Raw genomic sequence first — 16,140 nt, 5'->3', positions numbered from 1 at the left:
AACCCCCATTTTGGACTATGAGAAACAGTAATTGCTCCCTATTCACATTCTTAGTGCCACTCATAATTTAATTTACCTTTTATTAGATTCTTTCTGCAGCTCTCCCTTTTCAGGCTTAAAAGTCATACCATGCATAAACTTTGTGTATTTAACTTTCCTTCAAGTGCAGCCCTTCTGATTTCTGCTGTTTATGTTAATACGTAACACTGACAGCCTGTGTTGCACACAGGTTTTTGGATGTGACAAGAGAATCTGATTTTAATAGAATTGAAAAAAACAGTAGGATTCATTTTTGCCCCTAAAATTTTCAAGAATAAAATATGCAAAACACGAAAATGTTCATTTTAATGTAATTATATGCTGATTTCTTTTGGTTGATAGCTTAATGATGTTACATCATAAAAGCATGAAAAGTCATCACCATAGGGAGCTCAATAAGGAATGGACTGAATGAATATGGTTAACTGAGGCTCTCTTCTTTTGCTTTTTCTGTGTTTTAAAACTGCAACTAAAAATTATCTTGGGGTAATAGCACCTCATGGGCAACATTATTTGGTGGTGTGGTGGAGTTCTGTAGAAGTGCTCATTCAGCATGCTAAGAAGATGAGATTTGTTCATGCTAAGCACTATTTTTTCACAAGTGAACTGCAAGGTTACCACAGCCTGCTTAGGAAGAAAATCTGAGTGTGTAATCCTGGATAATTGTGGTATCAGCTTGCGCTTCCTTCATAATTAAGTATGGTTATAAAGCTGAAGGAATGCATATTTGAACAGAGGAAACAGGGACCGTACGATAACCTCACAAACACTTCCGTTGACAGGGACTGCCAAGCAAGCTAAGCAGTATGTGAAAAAAACCCTGCCCATGAAATCCTGAGTCCATATTACACCACCGTCTTGCAGTCTGCATTCAGCATTTAATTTTTGGGCAAGAAAATAGCAGAGTTTTCTTTTAAATGCAGTTTGGAAACCACAGGATTTGGTCTTGTCGTGACAGCCTGACCCAGCACTGGAGGCTGTGAGAAGGTGCCCTGAACCCGCTCTGGGCAGGGCTGTGCTTTCAGCAGCTGGGGAAGAAAGGATGGAGGGAAAGGGCAAGCGTTGGGCTGGAGCAGCAGGGCTGGCCACCTTCGGAAGCGGTGCTGGGAGCAGTCAGCTCTCCACTTCCAGCTGGTTACAACCAGCATCCCGCCTGTGGTTTACCCTCAGTGAGGAGCGTGAGTCATTACAGAACAGGTGTAGGTTTTGAGTTAGTCTAAACTTTCACCTCAGTCTAAATGCCTCTGGGGCTCTGTTCCTCTTCTCCAGCTGGGTAGCAGATTGTGAAAGTTTGCATGAGACAGGCATAATAAATGCCAACTCTTAAAATGGGTAGTTCTTGTAAGGCCTTGGACTCCAAAGCACTGGTTTTATCACAGAAAGAGGGGGAAATGTATGAGATTAATCACTGATTGTGCAAATCTGACAGCCAGCTTCCTTGCTGTATGGATACAGTTGTACACTGAGTAATTCTGTGTGAAGGAAAAGACGAACCGCAGTGTATTTTCGCTTCAGTACGTCAGACGTAACATAGTAAACATATACCTTCACAGTCCAACAAACACAATTTAAAAATGCCTTAATATAAACCTATAAGCCGATAGCAGAAATGGTCTTAATCTCTTCCGAGTGGGTGCTGGCGTCACATGAAGAGCTGTAGAAGTCACCGGTATTTGCATTAGTGATCAAGAGTAGGACCAATGCTCAACCTTGACAAACAATATAAACTCGTCAGTGACACTGAAGGACCAAGATGTGCGTTCAGACGAGGCTATTTCAGATAATGAAATTCAGTGTATGCCGAGTGAACTCCTTAGTCTTCCTGCGTACTGAGTGCTGCATATTCATTCTTTTTCCTCTTTCAATTACCTCTGTTGATCCATACTAATATTTGCACTGGAACTGTTGTGCTGAAATGAGAAAGAGACTGAATCACATCCAAGGTTAAGGTAGTTGTAGGGCATATCCATTGTATTGTATCGAAAAGCAAATTCGGCTAGGAAACCAACACATCTGCTCCACCAAGTAGAAAAACAATTTAAAGTAATGCTGTACTGGAATGTTTTCACTGGAGCTGATGATGTGGCTAACGGAAGCAAAAAGCAATATATGACTCAGTTCTCCACAGGGAACTTCTAGAGGCTGGAAAAACACTGCATTTTTCCTTGTTTCATTAACAGCGATGGGAGGGGTTAAGTCTTCTGAGTGTGAATGGCATAGGAAGGGGAGGGCATGCTGGGTGATACTTCGAGCTCTGTTTCAGATTCCTGGTGTGATTCAGCAGATCATTTAAGAGATTTAGAAATAATTACTGCTTAAGGATGTAATTTAGTCCATGTGTCCCAAACAATTACCTTTCATTCTGGGTCAGTGTTTTCTCTTTAAAATACGGCTAATGATACGTCTCACCAGATTGTTATGATCCTGTTAATAACAGTAAATCAGGCTGAACTTTTTAGATAGGAGACATCAAGGAAGTGTAGTACTGTTGTTATGGCTGTTACTATTGCCCGTTGTAGATTATGCTGTCGGTAGTGTTGGGAATGTGCAATTCAGTCTAAATAAATCCAATGAAATGCTGAAAGCCTAATTCCTTAGAACAGTGTCTTAGAATTGCATCAGTGAACAAGATAATGTGGTAGCAACTTACAGGAGACCATCCTGAAAGGAGAAGTCCCCCTGTGAACTATACAGTAGAAGAAAATGATACCAACTCCCTAGCAGATCTATGCAGCCTCTGTATACATTCATCAGAGATAATGCAATCCAGCAGCAAAGCTTTAGTTCTTTGTTTTTCCTTTTTTTCTTGGCCAAAATAGGACCTAAAAAAAAAAAAAAAAAGCAATATATTATTGAAGGCAAAAGAAACTGGTTTTCTGAAAGGGACCTAAAGAGATTTTGATGTTATCACATCTTCCAAGGCATAGCCAGCCCTACAGATAAATTAATCAATCTCTCCTTGGGCTGAATCTCCTTGGTTGAGAGACTCTTTCAAATGCTTTTTGAGTCAAAAGACTTTCCAAACTCTGCTGACATAAACATTGTCAGAATAGCAGTAGTTAAGCAGAGTGCCAGGTGTATTCAGCTAACCGGTTGGGACAGCCAATATAGAGTAAAATATTCATGTTCCTGTTTGAAGCTTTTCCAGAGCCTTTCTAGGTAAGGGTATGAAGATGGTTGGATAGTGTCTCCTCTGTCATTATAAACTGTCCTCTTTCACTAGAAATAAAGAAAAAAGCTTTCTTGTCTACATTTCTTCCTCAAGGAGATCTGTTCATTGTGAAGATGCAGTCGTGGTGTAACTACATAGAAAACAGTTATTTTGTAAATTCAGGATATTTTTAGTCAAATATAGGCTAATTATGAAGCCAAGGGTTTATAAATATTTGATGGAGGAGTCTAGTAGATTGTAAAACACACATATTTCGTTAGATCTCAGGCACCTATCCATACGTAAGGTTGTGCTTTTCATTGCAACCTTTTGGGGAGAAAGAGGCTTTTAAAAGGTAGTGTTCTTTTGTGTTTGGAGCATTTTCTTTTCTTCATGTCAAACCATATGTACAACATTGTTGCTTTCATGAACAAAAAGGTCCTGAAAGAACTAGTGAGCAAGGGTGATCAGAGCGCCCTACAGCAAAGAAGCCTAATAGGATCTCTTGATCTAAGCATGCTGGATTGTGTTGCATGATCCCATTGATGCCAAAGGTTGAATTCTCACTGGATTAGTCAGAAAGCAATGGATTTCACTTTGTGTAGGACAGAATGATATTTCCAGTCAAGCCAGTAAGATATTGCTTTGGTGGACCTCACCTTGCAGCTTTTCAACAGTGAAGCAAAGCCACACTGCTTGGAGGAAATGAGGCTGTCTAAACTGATACGCTTCTTTTTCTTTCCCAGATTACCTGTTCCTTGGACAAAGGGAAGAAGAGCAGTATTTGACACTTTTCTTTTTCTTTTTTCTTTTTTTATTTCAGATACAGAAGAGTAAAAATATATTAAAAAAAAGAGACTGCAAATTTCTTTCATCATTTTAGCTGAGCTTCTTCATTCCTGTTCTCCTCCTCCTTCTGCAAAGACCAGTTTCTGGGGAAGGCGTTAAACAACTTTCAAAACACTCCTCCTCCCACTGGCTACTCCACAGCTAATGACTCTGGGTTCTAGGGTGGGGGCCCTGGTTTTTTGGGTCAGTTTATTTTTGTTTGTTTGTGTATGTGTGCATTTTCTGTTGTTTTGGGAAGTTTTTTGTTAAAAAAAAAAAAAAGAAAACAAGTAGTGATTTCCTGATGCAAATGGTTCCATTTCTCTGGACAGGTAAAGCAAATAGATAACAGTCAGCTGGTATTGCCCTTTGCTATGCCTCAGATTGTGACACCAACATTAGGGTGATGCAAAAGAATATTTAGGAAAAAAAAAAACCAAACTTGATAATACTTAACCTTTACTCTTTATTTTCCCTGAGAGCCTTTTCTAAGGTGCTGGTAGACAGAATTTGACATCAGTTTTCACCTCACCACAGATTTTATTAATAAGAATAGTGAATTTGTAGAGTCGTTTGACCATTTGTTAAGATTTTATGTCTTTCCCAGATGATGCAATGATAGCAAAATGTTTTTGTTTCTAAACAGCAGGCAGACTCACTCAACCCTTGATTTTGTTCTGTTTTTGCAGTTAGTAATAGGAAAGGAATAATCAATGAAAACAATATTTCCTTGGGGCAAATTTTGTTGTCAGACTCTGAGAGCATGTCCTAATGTACTGCTTGATGTGCCTGCCTTAACTTGAGATTTCAGATAATGAGTTGTCTCTTACATTTGTTCATGGGCTACTAGTAACCGTTTTTTGTTTGACCTGAAGATCTAAGAGAAGGGGGGCAGCAGGGAATCACACGGATCAATTCTTAGTTTCATCTCAGTGTAGTCTTTCTTTTATCGCTGGCTGAATGGACAGGCCAAATAAAAGGAAAAGCGTTGTTGGGAGACGTACAGACAGACAAAACCAAAATGAACAAGTGTGTCCTAAATACACTGCTGGACTTGCTGGATAAAACTGTCTCATCCAGTGGAGTTAGACACATGGAAAGTAGCCATCATTTTGGCCCATTTTAAAGAAGAAATGTTAAAAAACTGACTCACTCAGGCCTTGATTCAGGAAGGTATCTTTGTATAAGAAACGCCAAATGTATGTAAGTGCTTTTCTGGCTTGGGATCTTGGTAACGATCCTGTTAATTGTAAGTAATTTTACCTGTCTACGTGGAAATCAAGACCGTACGTACACATACAACTGTTTTTATGCCTAACTCCTTTTCGTTCAGGATAAGGTCTTGCTGTGTTAGTCGTATATGTGTTTTACAAGGAATCAGACTGCTGTCATGGCTCTTTGCTATGTAGAGAACATGCAAAATACGGACTTAGGAAGGTAAATCTTTGGTGTTTCCTTTTCATGTTTAAAAGCACAGGACTTTACCACCAGCCTATATTAGAGCTTGGGTCTCTGTTGCTGATTGAACTGTGCATGTACAGGGACGAGCTTCCCGCAACACTAGCAAAAATCACAGCAGTGAGCTCAGCCTAAATCCATATTTAAAAACAAATACCTTCTCACTCAGGAGTGTTTGTATCTGGGATTTTGATTATTGAGGCTAGAGACAGTTTGAATTCTTTTTTTGGACACCGCAGTTTGAGTTTGTTCAAAGCTAGATATTTAGATTAGGTTCATGCTGTGAAAAGGTTGCACTTCAATCACATGTTTTCAGAAGAATTACAAAAATAACTCCTGCAGTTCTTAGAACTCGCAGTTGGCTTCACCGAACCAGCTCATTTAACTAGAATAAATATAAGGGCGCATAGTGTTCACACTTGTGAGCTCCTGGTTCAATGGGAGCTCTGGGGTAGATTTTCTGAGGAAAGTGGGGTGTTGGGAGGACAGTGGCCCTGGGGACAGTGCTGAGTACACTCCATGTTGTGTGGCAGGCAGAGAGCTGTGGCACCATGTAGCGCTTTTCCACCTCTCCTTCCCCTCTCCTCCATCAGCATTCAGCCCTGATAAGAGTTGTAGGATATGACTTCCAGCCCTGACCAGGCTCTTTGAAGGCACATTGATGAAATATCAATAATGCAGAACTAAATACTGCAGCGGTGACTCAGTCCCTGCTTAGTCAGACTTCTCCCTGAAGTCAGGGGGAACATACGCTCACAGCGTGTTTGGTCAGAGGTGCAGGATGTTTAGTCAATATTTTGTAAGTTATCCTTACCTAATGCACAGACTAAAGATGCCTTAGATTATACACAGTAGAATAATAATAATAATCATTATTATTATTATAAAAACCTAAATATTTTTTTCATCTGTTTCTGAGATATATATTTTCTTTCTTTCTGGGAGTGATTCTTTCAGGCAGCAAAGCCTAACTGCTTAATTCACGGCTGGTTAGTTCTTGTTTCTCATGCACTGGCACATAGGTGTGAAATCAGACTGGAAAATGTTTTTCCTTGATTTGTTAGGGTTATTCACCACCGGCAGGAGCTAAGAAGGGAGGTGGTAGATTTGCCATCTCTCGGGGACTGCAGATCAGAACTGCCATTCTAGAAGAGATTTTACAGTCAGAGTTACTGATCTCAGCACACAGGTATGCAGCAAAATGTTTTGCAATATGCAGGCAGACAGAGCTAGCTGTAATCTTCTCCTGCTCTTTTAAAAATAATTTGAATAAGATACAGTGGATTATTAGCATTTTTTAGGATTTTTTGTTGTCACATAAAAAAAAATATCCCCCCGAATCTATCAGCTTGGAAATATATAAAGTGAAAGTGAAATCTAGAAATAGAAATTCTACAAAGAGACTAGGCCAGATGAAAGCATCTGTTGTGAGGTCCCCTCCCAGGATCACACCTATGTACCCCTTTGCAGCCCCCACACCTCCTGGAACACTCTGCAGCATCGTGCTAGTGCATTGTGAGCCAAGGAATGGTATGTTTAGACACCTCCCACTTAAACTAGAGATCAGACACTGTGCAATTGTGTAAATAAAAATAAAAATTAAAAAAAAAAAAATTACAGAACTGTTTTCTCTTATTTTATTCCACAAAGGGAAACAAACAAACAAACAAAAAAGTGGAAAAGGATTAGGTGTGCATCAGCTAATGGCCTATGTTTAGAAAGAGCAAGTAAGGTTTTCTGGTTTTACATCCATACCTAACTTTCCCCCAATGTGTAGAAATTCCATTTTTCAGATGCCTTCCTTTTCCATCCTCAGTAAGACTATGCAAGCAATGAATATGTCAGAAGTTCTGCAAATATAGGGCTAATACTGTTGGCCTCATGCTGAAATTCTACATAATTATTTGGGAGCACCCACCAGCAGGCACAAAGGGGGTCTGCTGCTGCCAGGACACTTCTTATGGAGGGCGGCACAGGCTGGGAAGCTGTGAGATAAAGACGGTACTCTTGCCTCTGTGCAGTGACTGCTGGCACTCTCAGAAAGCTCTGCCTTTCTGGAAGAGCATCAGGTGTCTTCTACTTCCCAGAAACTCTTGTGTAACTCAAGAGGGAGAATCCAGGCACTTAAAACAGGGAGGGATACCATTGCAAGAATCCCTGTCAGGGTTTTTCCCTGTAGCTGGGAACGAGCAGACCTTTGACTCATGGTGATATAGTGCTTGAACTCCTGGATGCACTATAATTAAAAAAAAAAAAAAGACAAGCGATATGTTTTTAAAGATTCATAGTATCACAGAACTGTAATACTTGGGGTTGGAAGAGACCTTTAAAAGTCATCTAGTCCAACCCCCGCTGCAGTGAGCAGGGACGTCTTCAACTAGGTCAGGTTGCTCTGAGCCCCATTCAACCTGACCCTGAATGTTTCCAGGGATGGGGCACCTACTGCCTCTCTGGGTGACCTGTGCCAGTGCTTCAGCCCTCTCATTTTATCCTGTTCATTATTTAAATGGCAGAAAGGGTGACAGTTCTCTGGGCTGTACTCAGTCAGTGATTTGAACTGTGTGCTTCTGCAAGAAGTGTTCACACATGTGAAAGAAGGGATTTGCTTATTTTTTAAATTATTTTTTTAAATGTAAAAACCTGTCAAAATGCTGTAGTCAACCAGCTTTCCTTACAAACTACACAGTTGTGTTGTTTTTTTTTCCAAAGTTATATGGTTAGATTTCTATGTTTAATTATAAAAAGATGATGGATGTCATTATGTTTTCCGTATTTGAGAAAAAAGTTAGGTGCCAGCAGCCAACATTTGTTTTTGCTGATAATAAAATAGTAGATTAAAAAAAGAAATTTTGCTATTTTAGACTTAAAACATATTTCAGAGTAGTCAATCTAGATAGACTGATACTTATCTAAAAGTGCAGCCTTTTGTATAGCTCCAGCTGGTGTAAATACGCTATGTATTAATACAGTAGGTTGTTGAGCATCAGAATGAATCTGGAATTTGGGAGCCTGGTTCCTGGTGGGTGAATAAAGGAGGTAAATTCCTTTTTCTCGATGTTTCTTTTTTCAAGCATAAATTTTGTGGTTTGAGATAAACTTTCCAAACTGTAGTTGGTTATGGCAGAGAAGAATGGTGTATGAGGTGTTTTTGCAAACTACCCTTTGAATATGCAGAAGTTTGCATATGTACTTACGAAGTCTTACAAGCTCAGTGTGGAAGCAAAAATATTTCTGACTAGACAGCTGATAGTGCTATGCTGCTTTGTAATCAGAAGGTCCTTGAGCTCACCTAGCTAAAGGCAAATACCACCTGAATTTTCTGTTAATCCTTGCAAATTCTACAGTGGGTCCCAAACGTGACTTTAAATGAAAAAACACAATAATCTTTTAAATTAGAAATCATGGAACCTGACAAGGACAGTACCTTTTTTTTGCTTCAACTAGAATGAACTAGTCTAGCTCCAGGAACCCATGAGATGGTCTTAAATATTTCTTATTGGCTCCTTTTCCCTCACATTTCATTTTATAATAATGAAACTCATCATCCTCTGATGATCTATAGCATATGTTAGCCATTTATCCTCAGCAAATGACAGCATAATCAAGTCCTTTTCTCTTACGCTTTTTTAATCCATCACCTCACCCAATAATTAAAAACAACAGAGCGATCCTGTGCTTCTGCATGTGTTGAACTGATGCTGATCTCGGAGCTGTGCTGGTGCGGTGTCTGAACATCAGCACTCAAAAGCAGGAACATGCTGGCTGAGGATGAGAAGGAGCCCTGCAGCACTGACTCCATGCAGATCACTCTGGGGAGTGGGCATCAGTGCTGGCCAGGTAGAAAGAAGGGGGAAAAAATGTGCTTTCACAGCTGAAGGAGTAAATTCAGCTCTCTCTGAAGTTCCACACTTGTATTACGCACAACACAAGCAGGTCTGCTCCAGTCGGTTTAGTGGCAGGTGTGCATCCTAAAGCGATGCTCCCCCTGCTTCCACAGGCAGACAAGTTTTGTGATCCCAGATTCCCTGATTACTCCGGTCAAAGCAGGAGCAGGGCACGTGATGGCTGCCAATGCCATTATTTGCTGTTAAAATGAAACACTGGCCGTGCATTCCCACTTGCTGAGATTGCCTTCTCATTGCTGCAATGTCCCTTTTGATCCCCAGCAAGCACAGAGGGCTCTGATCTGTATCCAAGCAGGACTGGGACACATGCCTATCTTTGAGGCATCACTTCTCACTGCTCTGGTGACTTGACCACCAGGCAGAAGAAAATGGAGCTACTTGCATGCAAGCCGGCTGAGAACCTGAAGCTCGGTTGCAGCAAATTTATTTACCCTCATACCTAAGAGCATGACAGCACTCACTTGCAAGCCTCACAGCACACTTTTGGTATTTTTTGTTCTTTCCATTTCTTTCAAGTGTGTACGTATTGACTGCTGTGTACTCATAACACCCTGGTTTTAGAAGCTATCCAGTGGTAGGAGGAATACACGTAATCCCGTTGTCTCTGCCGGTGGTCGTAGGACTGCATCTATCAAACAAAATTGCTTATGGCCATTGGGGTTTTCTAGTGATAAAACCTAGCAGTAGAATGACAGAGTGAGCATTTTCTTTTTCTTCTTGCTTGGATAATATTTTTATATACTTTTATATGCAATTTTTTAAGATATTTGCTATTTTTATTGTAGGGTTCTGGTTGGGTTTTTAGCAGACTTTCTGGTTGTCTACAGGCCCAGATTCTCACAGGAATATTTCCCTTCCCTTTTCTCCTCCCCATTCTTCCCCAACAGACTAAAGCCATTGCATTTGCAACATAGCTTAGAGCAAAATAATACTTAGGGCCTGATCACTCTTTTAGTTGCACTGAAATCAAAGGAAGCTGCATGCAAAGTCCTGCTGGTCCCACCGCAGCATCTGGGGCCAAAGTTTAAATAACCAAAACATATACAGCTAATTATGTGCAGGGCAGTCTGTGTAAAGCCAATGCATCAGGGTGGCACTGTCTTCCTTTGCTGTGGTAGGAGCTGCTTCCACCACGATGTGTTTAAATAAGACTATATATCTCTCTCTTTGTTCTGATGATGCTGCTTCTGGTAGGCACTTCAATCAAAGTCATACCCTAGTGCACTGACTGCCTTCAGCAGGGGGGAAGGGTGGACATTGTGGCTTATCTGTGACAGTAGATTTCACTGCTCTTGTGGTTAACCCTACAGTGACAGGTCCTAAACAAAGTTAAGAAACATTAAATCTATTAAATCTATTGGTTGGAAGGATAAGGGGAAACTAACCAAACTCAAGGATCTTGGTCTTGTATAATAACCGTTTCTCAGCTGGCATTCTGCAAGGAATCCTGTGTATGAAGTTGAACATAAACTTTAGAGTATGCTTATATTAGCAGAACTGATAGTGGAGAGGTCTTTCTTGAACTGAGCTAAGATAAACAACAGACACCTGTTCTCCTACATTTTTTGAGGAAGAGGCAGGTTGTTACACTATTTTGCACGAGGGTATAGAAAACAAGTTAAAATACATGCTGAAAGCAAAACTCAGTGCAAGTATGTTCCTGGGCTGGGTGGGTAGGGAATTAAAAAAAAACAAACAAACACCTGTTTGGTTTGTGAAGACCCGTAAGGAAATAAAAATGCAAAGCTGAAATGAACAATGCCATGTAATGCCAAGTATTCTCAACTGTTCTGAGAATAATTTTAAACAATATGTATTTATTGTTAGTTCCTTATTTGAAAGGAGAGGCTTGTGGTCTCTAAATGTATAAAACATTTTCCAACATTCCAGTTTTTCTGTAACTTGAGTCCATGTATGTTCATCCTATTACCAAATAAAGACAATGAGGTCTCTGTTTCATTTGCATTAAAAGTTGTAGAAGGGTTGATTTTGTTCTGGTGCTTTCTACATCTGATCCAGGCATGGCACTTGCCATTTGCTTTCCAGTGTCCAACTCCCCATAGAGCATTAGTAATAATCAACTTTTTTTTTTTTTTTTTTTTTTTAAACATGGTGGGAATGTTGCTTGGGCAGCAGTCATTGCTCACCACCTGCCCCTGTGAGGAGCAGCTAGTGGCTTTCCCTAATTTCTAAACTGAGGGAAGTTGATGTAGATAATTCAAATAGCTTATTTAAGGACTCCGAGGTATTTACCTGTTTGGGGATTAGACATGTCAACTTCACCCTTCCCTTTTTCTATTTTGGCTGAAATCACAGTCAATATGAGCATCTAACCCAACAACAACAACACACCACACTCATGCCCATTGAAATACTTGCTTGTGTGATTTTTTTTTTTTTTTTTTCTGTGCCGCTTGAAGTATAAGCATGGATCTCACAGGGCTGCTGTCCAGTGTTCAATCTTGCTTATAGACCTCCTTTCACAGCATTTCAGCTACATCTCTGTGTAGCACCTTCTACAAAGTATCTTATTCCACAGGTAGACTTGGGTGGTGTCTGTGCTGTAGTTACCACACCACACAGGTAGTGACCAGGATTTTCCCATACCGTCGCTGTTTTTCTATTTGATCTTTTCCTTAAAAAAGTAAAAAATTATGATAAAGAGTGACAAAGACCAAGCCATTCATTCTGAGGATGTAAAGTTCAGAGATGTTCAATACAGGCGTGAAAGGCTTTATGCATTCCTTTTTGCCTGAAATTCCAGTTCTAATCCACTCCTTTCCTCCCTGGGAAGTTCACTGGTATTGATTTCCTGAAGAACATGCAATGTGCTCGCCACTGTACCTGCTTGTATTCTTATACCTTACTGGCTTGATTTGAGTCTGCACGTGCCTCCAGTCCAGCGCAAGTAGAGATGAAGCCAAGCTGCCAAACTTCTGTGAGATATTGAGAGTGTTGATGTAGCTGACTGTGATCTTCAAAGCAAAAATACTGACGGCCACATAAACAAGAAGGGAGAAAAGTTGATTTGGAAAAGCCATCCAATGATTTGGGTGTCTCACCTCTGCTTGCAAATACAGTATCAGAGTCCTTTCTCTGGTGTGTATAGCCAGTGGCATAAATGCCTGGAGCTGTTACCAACCAATGGTTCCCACAGGGATGCCAGCCACTTGCTGAACTGCCACAGAAGCAAGGTAAGTGCCGTGTAACTGCCTTCAGAGCCGTGCGGGGCAATAAAACTGGGAACTGCCAGTTCTGTGAGGACACAGAGGTAGCTAAAGGGGAAGGTTTCTGAGATCTGGCAGTTCATAGGTCCAAAACTTAAGAATGTGAAACTTCCAGAATAAATAACTTGGATATCTCTACTCAAACTGGGTAAGTGATAAAAAGAAGATATGTTTGTTATTGACTCCTTTAGATGCAAAAGTCCCCAAAAGTGAGGCTACATTCCCAGTAAGCCTTACCTAAATGTATGGATAAGAAATGGTGGAAAGAAGACAACAAACACCTCGTAGTGGTGGCAGCACTACAAAAAGCTTTGTCATGGCTGGTGGGACTACTGTTCATCCATCTCTGCTGAAACTATTCTTTCTTTTTAAAGGTCCGTTGCTACGTTCAGCTGACTTGCCAGGCTTGGGTCGCTCTGCAAACCACCTTACGTTGCCAGGTCAGTCGGTACCACCTCACTTTAATTTGCTTATGTGCATAGCTTAGAAATAGGCACTCGCGGTGCCAATTGTTTGGGTGATGGACATAAGCAGATGACTTGCTTCAGGTACGTCATGACTTGTACACATCACATTAACAACGTAAACCCTTTCACTGGCATTGTGCAAATTAACTGTTGTTTTCAATAGTCTTTACTGCATTTAATTGTTTTTTAAACAAATACCTTGTGTTTTGTGGCTTGCAGTGCTGACTTGACAGACTATTGTAATTTGATTGGCAAATTAATTTGGGATTTTCTAATTTGGAAGTAGATGCTGAAGGGAAAAAATAAGGCTGTTTTGTGGACCCAAGCATAAGGGTTTTTCTGCTTGTCCCATCTACTAAATCCTGGTGTCTCTATTTCACCATGATAACCATTTTCTTAATCCTTCATCTTTGTCCCACACAACTGTCAGAAGAAAGGAAGGGTAATATGAAGCAGTTACACAATGGCTTAGTGAGAACAAGACACTGTCTTGCATGTGGATATGCAAGGGCTTTCATATATGTATAATTCACAGTAGGTGAAAGAAAGAGTAAGCCTGCAGGGACAAAACAAGATAGCACAGAGACAAAATCCCCAGTCTTCAAGCAAAGTACTGAAAAAGTTTTACTACAGATATTTTCATCAGCGGTTGCTGTGCCAGCAGATGAGGTATAGTGTGGCTCCATATATAGGTGCCAATGTGCAGTAGCATGTTGCTATGCTGTTTCAGTTCTCCAAGCTGTTCTTGGCATGATGCTCTTTTGCAGCCACCACCTTAGCAGATTGTTTCCCCAGGCACAGCTGCAGCCACCACTTGGATGTAAGCAAGGAAAAGGACAAGGAGGAATGTGAGAGAGTTCAAAACACTGTATTCATGTAGTAAAACAATGTGCTTGGTGGATTATTGTCCTGCTTGAGAACAAGAATGGACAATCTGGAAGTAAAATTTAATCCTATGAGCAGCATGCTTACATGAGGACTCCCAGGTCTCTAACCCAAGACATTTTTCAGTTAGAAAGCATGGAACAGGAAACATCATAAATATACCCTCTGAATTTCTGAAGTTTCCCATCATTGGCAGTGACAACAGGTATTACCTGTGTATATTGCCTGTTTCTCATAGGGTCCCAGCAGTGGTTAAATTCTTATATTTATATTCAACGGGAAGGCTGCTACTTTTTGCATATTTTCACCCAGGATTTTCTTGCATGTGGCATTTAGAAGTCTTGCTGTTTGAAGAGCTTTTGGAGAGATCTTGCTTTTTGGAGGGAAAAAACCCTATGTTTTAAGGAAAAATTGTGGAATGAAACATTCATGCCACACTACAGCCGTAACTTTCATCTAATGTAAACACATCTAATTTCAAAACTAGATCACTTTTTATACGTTTTAGCATGTTTGCAATCGTCACTTGCTTATTTTTAACAAGCAATGCTTATACAGGGTTTTTCATCTATTTTTCCAACTCTGTAGCACTTTTATCCATCTCTTAACCACCTGCAAACAACAAATCCCTCATCCCTTCTTATGTGTGGTCTTTGTTCTGAGCCTGCAGACCACCATTATAATATGAAGGTAGAGGATATACATGCAGAAGAGAGGGGTTTGGCAGAAGCTACGAGGTACAGTCCCTTCCTGATTGCTGACTTGCTAAATGACCTTGCTGAAATCCTTGTTCTGTTGCCCCAGTTTCCTCATCTGTTTGGGAATGATATTTGCTCCCCTTTAAAACTATCCCATCTAGAGATCTGTTAACTGTTATGATTAGAAAAACAGCAGTAGGGAGGATCCACTTTCAGGAGAGGGGACCAATCAACCTAATAGTGTCCCTTTTTGCAAAAAGACGCTGTGGGTTTGTTGTCAGTCCAGCATTACTTTCAGTAGTGATACTGCGATGATCTTACATTGAGTTATAAGAAGGTGCCTTCTCTTGGGCACTTATGGAAATGCCTAGCTGTGTTTTGACTCTCTTCATTAGACAGCTCCCACCTCAGTGGATGTTTTGGCAACAACTGGTTTAAGGACCCAGTGGGTTTTCTCTGTTTGGCTGCTTAGCTGGTGCCTTCCTACCAATGCCCTCTTACCATGGCTTATACAGCAAACTGCTGTGGTACAGTTTGCAAATCAACCCTTCCATTGCCACTGTTGGGGAGTAGACAATAGTGAAATATTTTCCACGTATTTATAGTCCAGTGATGCATTTTGTTTACAGCCATAATAATACTGTTTCTTTATGCTCTATATAGATCAGGTTTTGGGGGTTTGCTTTTGCTGGAAGCAGCCATTAATTAATATGTAGTTCAGAAACAGCCTGCTGTAAACACACACACAATCTTCTAATTGAGAAAAAGTTATTTTCTGGCTGTTTTGCATCTTGAATGAAAAGGGGAAGCTTTATTGCATTCAAGTTTAGTCTCGCTTCTAAAGGAGCAAGGCTGATGAGAACAAGCATGTGTGCATGTGATCCCATCTTGTCTCTTTGCTGGCAGATTGGTAAGTCCTAATCATCACTAACTTTTGAATCTATGCCTTGTCAATTTAAAGTGCAAGAGAAAGAAACACCCAAAAGCTTAGAAAGCTGGGGAAGTTTTATGAGGTTAGTGCGCAGGAGAGCTCCCCGGTGAAGCTACCACCTGAGCTTGACCACTGGTGAAACCAGAGTTCCCTGCATCTCATCTGCATCTAACAGTGCTGCAGGGACCCTGGCTGCCACAGGCACATCTGCAGCCTCCTGGAACGGATGTTTTTTCTCAGTGCAAAGAGGATGAACCAACTATTTCTTCAGGGAGCTTGCACTTTGTATGGTGAGGAAGCACAGTAGGGGCATTAATGTACCCAGAAGTATTATTTACAATCACTGAGTGACGACAGTTTTCTTTCTGTGCCTTGAAAACATTCAGAATTCTATTTCTTCCAGGGTCCTGGAGGTGCTTATAAGCCTCAATGGCTGGGACCAGCCTCTCCTGGGACCCCCAGTGCCCCCGTCTCCTGCCAAGGGCGCAGGGGACATAGCTCAGCCTGGGCCCTTCAGTCCCTGCCCGGGCCATGCTGTAGGTGTGCCTGTG

General features: G+C 40.8%; 1 protein-coding gene across 11 annotated transcripts in view; it reads left to right on the top strand.

Annotated features, from left to right (window-relative positions):
• Positions 1–16,140, top strand: part of PDE1C (phosphodiesterase 1C) — a 376,897-nt gene that overhangs the window by 345,048 nt on the left and 15,709 nt on the right. For all 11 annotated transcript variants that reach the window (XM_080383283.1, XM_080383284.1, XM_080383281.1 and 8 more), the window contains one exon: positions 12,983–13,048. In XM_080383283.1, coding sequence (XP_080239409.1) covers positions 12,983–13,048 — 66 coding nt within the window. The remainder of the gene's footprint in view (positions 1–12,982; positions 13,049–16,140) is intronic.

This window comes from Falco punctatus (assembly GCF_963210335.1).
Source record: "Falco punctatus genome assembly, chromosome: 4".
NCBI lineage: Eukaryota > Metazoa > Chordata > Aves > Falconiformes > Falconidae > Falco > Falco punctatus.
The sequence above is the reverse complement of the archived record's forward strand: the minus strand, read 5'-3'. Positions and strand labels throughout refer to the sequence as shown.